The following is a 12,500-nucleotide window of genomic DNA, read 5'->3' on the forward strand; positions in this document are numbered from 1 at the left end:
ATCATCATGTAGTTCCATATCTGAAGCAGACGTCGGAGGTCATCTTCCGCCAAGCTGATCTATCTCTTGCCAATTCTATTAAAGCAGCGCCACCTTTCTCAGCTTCATCTGTCCAAGTTCTTATCCTATGCTATGGAATAGAAATTCATTAAATGTTTTTTCTTACCTGATCACGACATTACACTCAAATCAACAAAATGCAACATGTCCCAAAGGTCATGGAGCAGCTTTAAATGCTTATAAAACCCCATAAGAAGAATCACCAATGCCATCGATTACACAGCGATATCGAGAAGGAATATGGTTAAAAAGACACATAAAGCTTCTGATAGAAAAAAAATTGAATGCTAATCATAGTGAAATCGATTGAATTTTGTATTTGTCATGTAAAACTTTTCAATAGAGGGAATTTCAACATTCAAGTAAGCTACATAAAATTAGGATAAATTGCCTTTCATTATTCATGTTATTATGTATGTTGATTGTAAATTTATTTCATTTTTTAAAACCACACCAAAACATTTGGGACATCCTGTAGAATAAATAAATTGAAAAATTATTGAAATCAATTTTTCCATGTACCAACTCGGTGAGAAATGCTGCATCTGACAATGCAAGATTCAATTTCCCTGCATATCAAATGAACCCTAGTAACACACTGCTGATGAAGCAGTCTTCGCTATGGCTTTTAGATGAGAGCTCAATATGCCCCATTCTCGTACATTAAAGCTTTTTAAGGTGTCCCAAAAACAATGTTATAAATAATATGAAATTGAATGTAAGTTTCGATTTTATTACAAGAACAGATCAAATGAACGTTTCGGGTTTCCCCTTTATCAACAAAACAGGATGAATGAAATACAACAGATGAGTGAGATAATGTGACAGTGGCGTTGTTACGATGAATAAACAAAACATTGGTTGGCAGGAAATAGTATGCTCCTTTGTCTCACTCATTATCTCACTCACCTGTAGTGTTACATTCATCCTGTTTTTTGTTGATAAAGGGGAAACCCGAAACGTTCATTTGATCTGTTCTTGTAATAAAATCGAAGCTCACATTCAATTTCATATTATTTATTTCTTCGAGCTTCGAGCAACATTTACAAAAACAATGTCAAAAGTCACATGAGATGAGTTGCAAACTTTAGATGCCGCATCGCCAATTCATACAAGATGTAGTGATAAGTTGCGATAGATGATGATCCATCAACTTTCAAAAAGCTGATTTTGAACAATTGCATATGAATCATTAAGGAGCAATTGAGTTCTTTATAAATAAATCCTCGACCTAAAGCTATGTGCTTGCACCTTTTCAGGGTGAATTTCAACATAAAACGGTGGCAGTAATGGTAAGAATTAAGCTATGCACTGGGCTAAACCCCCTTTAGAATTATAAGATTCGATCATCCCAGTTTATACCAATTTCTTTCTCATAAAGCGGACAATAAGAATTGTTTGCTTCTCTTTAAATAGGAAGTTGGCCTATTACAAAGTATTCTCAGGCTGATCTAACAGACCCAACCACCTATTCACTGCTAGATGGACAGAGGCAGACTGCCACCGGTTCGAACCTTTATAAAAAGCTCAAGGACGTCACAATTTTGTCCCTATTATTATTGAACTTTGAACTAATAAAATACAAAAAAAAAACAACATTATTTTGAAGTCAGTTATATTAAAATTTACTTCTACAGAGTTCGACACTTTACAAACATTCTACAAGAAAATTGAGCAGATGCTTGGTGGTCGTGAAGGATTTATAGGAAATGACAAAATGGTAGATATACTAGAAAAATTGGGAATATCACTGGACAGCAAGCTGAGTAAAAATCATTACAAGACCGTGAGCTGTGTGATTCAGTATGGGACCTTTCATGAATTGGACAAACAGCCAGCCAGCATGACAGGCATGGTGGACGTTGTCAAGGAGTTTGTAAACAAATGGAAGGTTGCTACGGATTACAAACACAATCCCAACGTTACCACTATGAATGTGAAGATCGGGACGGGTAAGTTCCAGTATTCCAGTCCTATTGGTTTCTTTTTGTGTTGTTTATGTTATTTTAAGATATATTTGTTTTATTCTATAATCTGTTCATTTTTTTTACGTTGCACAATATGACGAATGCATTCTTATTTATAGGAACAAACATACGAATGCTTGTTTGAAATGAATGAAGTTGACGTCACTTAGCTCTTTGTTATTAAGACCACCATGTCATTCAATTCTCTCATTCAGAATATAAACGATAATGGTTACACATAGTTTTCAGTGTTAGAACAATTGATCTGGTGTATAGAACTGGAGGGTATTTCACTTAAATGTATTGCCCATTTCCATGATTTTATTATGCTCGATTCACTTCATAATTCTTTATTTTTGGTCCCAGATCGTTATTTGGAACCATCTTTTCATGTCATACAGCACTAGTCACGTCACCCATTAGGTGTCTTTTGTATTATCACTCTAAGAATATCCGCCAAAACAAAAAGCTAGGCATTCAGACCTTTGTCGAGCAGAGTAAAGTGTATTGGAAACGAAACAATGCTAGCGCTAGACTTTTGCGGATATTAGCACACCTGGCTATGAACCGTCCTTAACATTGTTCATTTTTGTTACGCAACAAAACACCGTACCATTGAGAAACAGAGTCAACAAGTATCAACGACATTGCCCGTGGTATTGACAATATGCTTTTAACACAGTGTGTTTGTTTGTTTATATTTTAGAGGCTTCAAGCTGCTTGCAACACTATTGTGCTATTTCAATGACAGTTTAAGGAAAATTATTAAATAGTCAAAAAATTTTAGATAAAACAAATTAACAAACAGCTAAGAATAAGATAATACAAAGCTGACAGGTTCAGAGATCAGAAATGTATCTAAAACCAATAGCCTTGTAACTAGTCTAGAACCACCCTACAGTCTCACTGTGACACTGCAACAGAATCAGTTCCAAAAAGTATATACTCAAAATATTACACCAGAACCATTTAATATACCATGATGGAAGTGAAACAAAAGCTGCAAACCGGTGAAGTATTTACCGGTTTAGAGAGAGACAACGTCCTCTACTCACTTGAGGAATTATCCCTACCACTTCCACAAGTCTAAAGTAGATTTGATATTAAAATGTCTTTATTAAAACAAAACCACACACTTCGTACAAGATTAGATTCTGAACCTGTTTTCTTTTGACAAACTTCGTACAAGATTAGATTCTGAACATGTTTTCTTTGACAAAACCAAACAAAGCAGTTATAAAGATATACGGTATTTTTTTAATGATCCCAACAAATCAGCATTCTTTGACTGAGCTTTGGACTTCAGATCTCCTGATATGATATCACACCACAGAGATGTACCGATAGTTGAAATGATTTAATACATTATAATCTTTTCGATGAATTCTTTTTGCATTACATAAATAAACATTGAATGCAGGGCTTGGGGCAGAGAAGTGTGTGTTTCCTTATATTTTACTTGTACACAACACTTAGCTCTTCTAATTTGATTGTGTTAATGTTTTGTGCTTTTATGTATGTATGAAAAGTACGATGTTATCTATTCTAGAACCAAAAAGAAAACATCTTTAAGTAAATTATGAGAAATATTAGATACAAAATTTAGATATTAATCAAAGTCGAACATATTATGTAGGTTACGATTAAACAAAAGGATTTGGGGTTTGCTGGTTTATCTGAATATATTTTTTATTATTCTACACAGACAAAGAAAATCCTGCAGCCACTAAAGCAATCCCATCTCACCCAATTGATGTTTTCAACTTGAGGGTAACATTACAACCTAAACACAGCAATAGTAAGTGAGTCTGTATTTTGGAAGTACACTCAAAGAGAAAACAAAATGGCCCGATATGATCAGATATTTTCTATTGTAACCATGTAGCTTCAGTTTCTTGATGATTGATGTAAGCTGACGGTCTTTAAGGTCTATTATCTCCAATACGCAGATGTTCAATGTCTTAGTTGCCCATGAGAGGTGGGGGGGGGGGGGATTTCATACAACAATGATGCGTATTAAATAAAACATGTAGCATGTGGTAGTACCGAAAGAGAACCACATTTCTTCACTCTTCACCCTATAGATATAATGAAGTTGACGTCACTTGGGTATTTGCTATTGTTTTTTTGTTTTTTTGTTTTGTTTTTTTTTTTGCTATCCACGTTTATGAGTAATTATCACTTAACTGTCTTATCCAGACTATAAACTTCATGTTTACACAGAGTTTTGTGTGTTGGTCCATTATACCTCCGGATGGCAATGTTGTGAGCTTCTTGCCAAGCGCATACTATTACCGATTAACCGATTAACGTAAAAGCAATCTAATAAGAGACCATTTTATTATTTTGAATCTAAGATAAAGACGTCAACCGAGACTAACTTTCTTGATTTCAGCCCTCAGCTCATTGTACCATATTATTACATATATTATTAGAATATACAAATAGTACCGTTTTAAGTAAAAAAGATCCCAATAAAACAAAGTTCCTTTGTTTATTGAATTCGATAGTGTGTATTGTCACCTCAGGCATCCATAAGCAGTTATTTTTTATTCTCATGGAACTGATGTAATATTCAATTTATCTCCCGAGAGATGCTGTTCCATTCTTCGACCAACATCGCAGAGATGTTTACAATATTTCCGTGTTTCTTCTTAACACAGCATCCAACCCAGTCCCATGAATGCTCAGAAGACACGAAAGGTTGGATATATCCCTATATTCACACATGAATGAATTATTTCCATGACGAAACATTACTCCATTTTTTGAAGCGATAAAAGTTCAGAAAGTGATATGTGCTTATATTATGGCCAAGTTTTCAAATAGTTCATTCTACTACCAGATTGATTCGATGGATCATATTTAAACCGTTATCAAACAAATATAATATGCTTGTTGACACTTAACATTCTTTATTTGATTTTCAAAGGTAATACAGTACCTGAAGACTACTCACAAAGGTATGAAGCCATTTTCTCTTGTGTCTATGCTCTGAAGAAAACAGAGATCCTGATTCAGGTGAGTAATATGGGGGTATTTAGTCTTGTTTCAATGTCATAGAACGCACATTGAAGTCCCTTCCCGAATATCCAGTCCTTCCGTCAATCGTGTTTCAATGATTCAACATTAGATTCCAAACCACTGTTGACTAGTTTTGGATATATTATTTTTTAGTTACAGCCTGTGGCCACAGTTTACGGTAGATTTAAAGACAAAATGCATGGCATGTCCAGCATTGGCTGGCATTCTTGAGTCTATTAGGTTTAGGTTTGCCATTACAGTAGAATAAAAGAGACAACAATTTCTTCCGCTATGGTGGATATAATAACAATTTCCATTTTGTATTCAAGAAAACTTCCATCTGCACACACACGCCATCTAAACTACCCTTCGACTTTTTTTTTATCCAATATTAAAAAATACCTTTTCATAATATAACATTTTAATTGTCCATTCGAAACGATCTGTCGTCTCATGATGAAGGTCATAGGTCAAAGATTTTTAAAATTAGTATTGTTCTCTGCCGCTTCTTTAATGAATTGTTGTGCCCTTCAAACACTGTTGCTTATCAATTTTTGAACGTTGTGCGCTGAAATTGCGACAAACCTGGATACTGCTTTTTAAGGTTTGGTCAGAATAGTTTTACTTCAAAAATATCTATCAGTGAATTAAAGCGACCCCAGCTTGTCAAATGTAGGGAACAGTATGCCTTTTTATGTTGTGTGTTTGTGTGTTGGTGTGTAGTATCTCGATCGAGGCTGTTGTGAGTTGTTGTCATGATGTTCCGTTGTGACGTCATATCTTGTTGGCCACCGTATATAAGCGGCAGTCACCGCTTACTCGCTCTCTTTGACCATTTGAATCTACAGCAAACGTTCCTAACGGATAATCAAAATCTAGGTATGTGTACTTAGTAAATCGGGAACTGCCCACTTCGGTGGAGATTCATGCCTCGGGCATATTATTTATTTATTTTATTTTCTCATCGTGAATGAGATGTAAAAATCTATTCACGACAATTGGCGCTGCGACTAATAAAGTTTTACAATTTTCACTGTGGTTTTAGTGTAACTGTAAAATTTCGAACCCTGCCATGAAAATCGTGCATGGAGACACCACGTGCATGGGCACGGGAATTAGTTTCATAAAAAAGAGTTCTGTAAACAAGTCCGTCGTTAGTTAGCATTGTTCTAAAATTTCAACGGATTATGTTTAGATGCGCCACGATATTTTTCCTCTGGATTACATGGGAGTTGGTGGATGCTACCCAACCAGAGAGGTCTTAACTGCTATTTCTGCAGCTATTCGCCGTTTTAGGGGTCGGCAATTCTCAACTAATTATCAGTATTTCAGTGATTTAACTACGATAATATTTAGAGAGATTTTCACTCTACAAAAAAGGAACAAAATATTGGTGAGTACCTTTCCCATTTTCATTGAATTATTTGGAAATGCTTTAAATGACTAGGAGATGAGACCTACTATGCATTATTCCTTATAACTATCTGCTGATCTGGTGAACCACTCATAAAATAGGTGTCATGGTGTTTTTACTTACACAACTAGTCGTAGTCGATGTCTCTAACTCCTGAGTTTAAATCATGACCTACCATGCATACAGGGTAGGGTGCTTATCTTTTATGCATGAGACTAGAGTCTCAATGACTGCTATCTGGAGTACTATTCCTATGCATTGCATGGCTCCCAGATTGCTGGTCAATTACCTCTATCTCTAGTTTTAAAGTCAACAGTAACTGGACTCAACTCAGGTAGACTAGCTAACTAGTCTCTAAGCTGTAAGTGATAACACCAGAAGATTACAACAGAGGTCGAAGTCTATGTCTAAACTGAGTTAATCAAGACCCACCATGCATACAGGGTAGGGTGCTTATCTTTTTTGCATGAGACTAGAGTCTCAAGGACTGACATCTGGAGTACTACTCCTATGCATTGCATGGCTCCCAGATTGCTGGTCAATCAGCTCTATCTCTAGTTCTTAAGTCAACAATAACTGGACTCAACTCAGGTAGACTAACTAGACTAAGTTGTAAGTGATAAATCACTTAACTAGCTCAACAACCTACATAGGCTGCTAGTTTTGTCTCACCAGACAGTAGCGTTCATCTTCATTTACATGTTCCTAACAACCCCTATTAAGTATAGGATGTTTATCTGAACTCTTTACATCCATACTCTGTAAACATATCCATCAGAAGGCGAAGTCGATGTCTAAACTGAGTTTAAATCATGACCTACCATGCATACAGGGTAGGGTGCTTATCTTTTATGCATGAGACTAGAGTCTCAATGACTGCTTTCTGGAGTACTATTCCTATGCATTGCATGGCTCCCAGATTGCTGGTCAATTACCTCTATCTCTAGTTTTAAAGTCAACAGTAACTGGACTCAACTCAGGTAGACTAGCTAACTAGTCTCTTAGCTGTAAGTGATAACACCAGAAGATTACAACAGAGGTCGAAGTCTGTCTAAACTGAGTTTAATCAAGACCTACCATGCATACAGGGTAGGGTGCTTATCTTTTATGCATGAGACTAGAGTCTCAAAGACTGACATCTGGAGTACTATTCCTATGCATTGCATGGCTCCCAGATGGCTGGTTAATCAGCTCTATCTCTAGTTCTTAAGTCAACACTAACTGGACTCAACTCAGGTAGACTCACTAGACTAAGTTGTTGTAAGTGATAAATCACTTAACCAGCTGAACAACCTACACAGGCTGCTAGTTTTGTCTCACCAGACAGTAGCGTTCATCTTCATTTACATGTTCCTAACAACCCCTATTAAGTACAGGATGTTTGTCTGAACTCTTTACATCCATATATATCCACTTGCCGTAGACACCTGGTCAGTGTCTAAATAGGATAAAACCACCTCGAACCCAGTGATTAAACAATGAAAATAGTTGAAAGCTATCAGCTGCGGTGTAGGTGTTGTAAACAAGTGAGAGGGGATCTTAGAGTATTCCAAGTTTACAGACTTTTATCGTTAATGTCATTACTGCCAAGGACCTTTTGAGGTCATCTGGGATATGCAAGCCTTTGGCTAAAACCTTGCTTGACATTCAAGCCCATAAAGGTTTACTCACTAAGGAAGATGTGATAGATAAGATCAGTAATGGCGATATGTTAGAACTTTTTGATTTTCGGTTCCCGAATCGTGCGTTTTTGAGAAGCCAGGCGAACATGTCCCTGGTACCTCTCGCTACAGTTCCCTGCACAAAATCGTTTTGAATGATAATGTGTCTGGTCCTGGAGACAGACGAAGGGACTGTCTGAGCTGCAGATCACAACTAAAGCTGCAGGTTAGCATCCTGAACAAGATGCTACTAGCAATCCTCAAGGAAGTGCTAGTAATGTCATGAACCCTACATTTTGTATTTTGTAACGATGCGAAATGCACCATTCGTAATGCGTGGCACAATCAGCCTACCGAAAACATCCTTTTTGGCGTCCGACCAGGAGCGGGTTCCTTTCGTTCATGATGGTAAATTTTGACAAAATTCCATGGACAAGGTGCCTTACTCTGAGTGTCCTGAACCTGTAACTCACACATTGGACCCACCCTCTCAAGATTTTCTCAAAGGCTTCACATCAATGGACCCACAAAGAGAGGACTGTGGACATGCGAGAGACACAATAAGGCGAACCCGCTGGCTACCACGAAGAACGCCATCTATGAGAAGAACCATAGAACAGGAAGATACTCCAATTTAAGAATCTGGGTCAAAATCTGAGGAATTGGAAGATTGTAACCAAATTAGAGCAGTGACTCACCACACAAGCATTAAAACAGCTGGCGGACAGCAGAGGACTGAGATGAGTGTTGAGGCAATGTTCAAAAAGATATCACTGCATGAGCAAACCCAAAGTAAATTACTCTCATTGCACTCCAAAGCCAAGACTTGGAAGTTATGCAAAGAGGTGCTCAACGTGCACAGCCAAGATCTCGCTCCAATTTCCCACTATCAAGTGCCTGTTTTTCATGTAGAGGTCAAGACCACTATGCTAGAGACTGCTCCAGGATAGGTCGCCCAAAGGAAGACAAGGCGCCAAATGGGCAGGGATCAGTTTGAGCCTGAAATTGATCCCAGTTCAAACAAGGGCAAGTAAAGAGGACCCAGTTTTTTGAGGCACAAAACAGATGTGACTATGAGCGATTTGTGCCCCTACTCTTCGGACTGTACGAATTTTATTGAAATGAACAAACTGAGGAAAACCTCGCCCAGCAGACCAACGACTGAAGACACAATGTAAATCGGTCTAGCCAAAATAAAGAACAGATCGTAAATCCCTATTGTGATGAAGAATGATACCCTTGTCCTTGGAAAATATTTTAATGATCGTCTTTCAATCTTAAAACATCTCAGCCCCATGCCGAACAGACAAGACTGGTAAACGCTGCACAATAATATTATACAATAGGCCCGAATCTCTTCTTCCTTCAAGATGACCACTTTAGACGAATGAAGTGATGGAGAATAAACTGCTAAAATTGCCACTTCCAAGAGATTTGGATTTGTGTGTAAGCATATCCTCAAATGATGTCAATGTGTTACTTAAGGCTGCTCATTGTGGTTAAAATACAAAAGTAAATATGAGAGGCCAGGACCTAACAATTCTAATACATTGGGATACCCATGACATACGTTGAGAATGACATTCTATGGCCCTCAACAAAGATACAAATAAACTCACCAATCAGATCACTTCAATCACCAGCACATTGAAAGTAATTAGCAGCTGTTAAGAATTCTTATTCAGGTCATTTATTTCCTGCCTCTAAATGCACACGACCTGAACCACCGCTCTGACCAATGACAGATGGTCAAGACAAGCGAGAAAAAAAAAAAAAAAAAAAAAAAAAATTGTGGTGACGTTATGAAGCTACATACCCAGGAAGAATATATATTACTAATTGCTTCCGTCATCTGCAGTGCAGTCAATAACAGATAGTTTTTACATAAAAGAATTTGAGCTTATGCCTAAACCCATAAAGGAAGAGGGGTAATTATTGGTGAAATGTTAAAAATTGTTTTAAGCAAGCTCACAAGACTGCTAGAAAACCACTGAAGACAGAGTTGAAAAGATGAAATTCGACTATGGAATTAGAAGAGGCAAAAAGTGCACTTTGAAGACAGAAATTAAAAATTAAAGACGTTTTTATAACTGAATGCAATCCTGATCAGTCCTGCCAACATCATTGCGGATTTAATCTTCGGTGCACTGTTATGTGTAAAAAAAAAAACAGACACAAACTTTAAGAAGAATGGTCAATCAAGAAGCCTCAAACTCTGTCATGACTCATTTCTGTTGCTATGTACAAAAAAAAAAAAATAAAATAAAAAAAAAACCCAAAAAACCCCCAGACCATGGAAAGAAACAACAAAGTATGTATGACTGTCTGGAGCAACATCACGGTCTGTATCAACTGAGCAGAATAGCGACGAGTCGATGTCACCACTGTCAACATGGCAGTGACAGTGATGAAGGGGTTCAATTCCAAAGAAAATACCAGGGAAGCTCAGCCTGATGGAACCAAAGGCTGAAGGAGAAGGGGTAGAGGTGACACTTTCACCTCCCCATCAAAGGGTAGAGGTTTCACCTCCCCACCAAGAAACTTCTCGCATCATGATGACTCAAGGGCACAAGGGACTACTAGAGACATCTGGAGCAGACACCATGCACAGGGAGCCTGATGACACCCCAAGCAATCACAGGTTTGATGACAGCTGAAAAAGGTGCCCTGAACCCAAGACCTGATGATACCAGGGATGGTACCCCTCGGAATCGCAGGCGAGGAAGGGAGAGAGCTACCCAGAGAACCCGACCCAACCTGATGGAACCAGAATAAGCCAAGATGTGAGAAATAACCCATGAGGGTACCATGACGACCATGTGGGCCAGGAAACCATGGTAGTGGTACCCCTAATGAACTGAGAACATGAACACATGAGAATTCACCTCAAGCAGGCGAGGGAGGGAATTATGGCTATACATCAGAAGGTATTTTACTACCTCGATCAGGTGAGTCAGAAGCATAAGCTTCAAAATGATGATGGATACCACCTTGTGGCAGGACCTGTATTATAGACATTAACATGAATTGGTAACGGACATGGTTCCGACTATGCTGTAAAAAAAAAAAAAAAAAAATTCTGACATTATTCCTGGTCATCATCATCTTGTCAATCAATTAATAAAGAGCTCCCCTATCCTGTTAGCAATAATGTAAATACTAAATAAGCTCAATTTTCAGCTGCATTGTTTTAAAGAAAAAATGAGACATATCCACCCATTTACAAGTGCAGCAAGCAACCACACTGATATTGTCTTACAATTTTGATTGCTTATGTTCCCAATTAAATTTAAAATATTACATCCCTCCTAACATGTTATCTTTTATTAATTGTGGTCCAACTTTCATAAGTACTATGTTTTGATATGGATATTTTCAGTAATGTTTTGCGGATTTTTATTTTATTTCAAGTTTTTTCTAGAGAAATTCATTGTACCCCCTGTGGATTTTTATTTCAAGTTTTCAAGCCCCCGGGAAGGGAGATTTATTGTTGTTATTTCCCCTGTTTTATGGCTCAATTGGAGCAACGCCTCATAAGGTAAGAAGTCTTTTTTTTCGTTATAAGATGTCAAACTGGAGAATGAGGTTTGTTTTAGAAGGGGGAGGAATGTAGGGAACAGTATGCCTTTTTATGTTGTGTGTTTGTGTGTTGGTGTGTAGTATCTCGATCGAGGCTGTTGTGAGTTGTTGTCATGATGTTCCGTTTGTGATTGTGACGTCATACCTTGTTGGCCACCGTATATAAGCGGCAGTCACCGCTTACTCGCTCTCTTTGACCATTTGAATCTACAGCAAACGTTCCTAACGGATAATCAAAATCTAGGTATGTGTACTTAGTAAATCGGGAACTGCCCACTTCGGTGGAGATTCATGCCTCGGGCATATTATTTATTTATTTTATTTTCTCATCGTGAATGAGATGTAAAAATCTATTCACGACACAAACATATTCTTGAATCCAAGAAACTTGTTGAAGGAAGTCTCAGATTGTTTTGTTTTGACAATTTGAGAATCATCTTAATCCATTGATATTTGAAGTAACAATTTATGACTTTGTTTTGTTTTACATTGTGCTGTGGTACAGCTATTTTGCTTCTATTTTTCTCAATGACAGAGATTCTTAGAGAGCCACAGCTTATTCCATAATGAGAACTACAAAGCGGAAGGAGAAGAACTCCACACACGGGTGGTTCAGAGGAAGAATCGTGTTATCGAGGCTATTGAAGGCTTCACTATGGTGGATCCTGTCACCATAGATGACAAACATAGGTTGCAAGAAATGGTCACTGATGTACCAGATATGGTGGAAGCTTTTATCAAGGTGAATTTTTTAAAAAGATAAATAAATAAGTAAATTATTTAATAGATAAATTA

The 12,500-nt window shown here is 37.5% G+C and overlaps 2 protein-coding genes across 2 annotated transcripts in view; both read left to right on the top strand.

The window, feature by feature from the left end:
- The window catches only part of LOC144968077 (uncharacterized), a 25,425-nt gene that overhangs the window by 10,649 nt on the left and 2,276 nt on the right, over nt 1-12,500 (top strand). The window contains exons 5-8 of the mRNA XM_078906060.1: nt 1,698-2,012; nt 3,733-3,825; nt 4,960-5,048; nt 12,241-12,447. Coding sequence (XP_078762186.1) covers nt 1,698-2,012; nt 3,733-3,825; nt 4,960-5,048; nt 12,241-12,447 — 704 coding nt within the window. The remainder of the gene's footprint in view (nt 1-1,697; nt 2,013-3,732; nt 3,826-4,959; nt 5,049-12,240; nt 12,448-12,500) is intronic.
- LOC144968078 (transaldolase-like) overlaps nt 6,169-12,500 on the top strand; it is a 32,305-nt gene continuing 25,973 nt past the window's right edge. The window contains exon 1 of the mRNA XM_078906062.1: nt 6,169-6,444. The gene's annotated coding sequence lies outside the window, so the exon portion shown is untranslated. The remainder of the gene's footprint in view (nt 6,445-12,500) is intronic.

This window comes from Berghia stephanieae, chromosome 3 (genome assembly GCF_034508935.2).
Source record: "Berghia stephanieae isolate SIO BIC M18660-M18661 chromosome 3, UCSD_Bste_1.3, whole genome shotgun sequence".
NCBI lineage: Eukaryota > Metazoa > Mollusca > Gastropoda > Nudibranchia > Aeolidiidae > Berghia > Berghia stephanieae.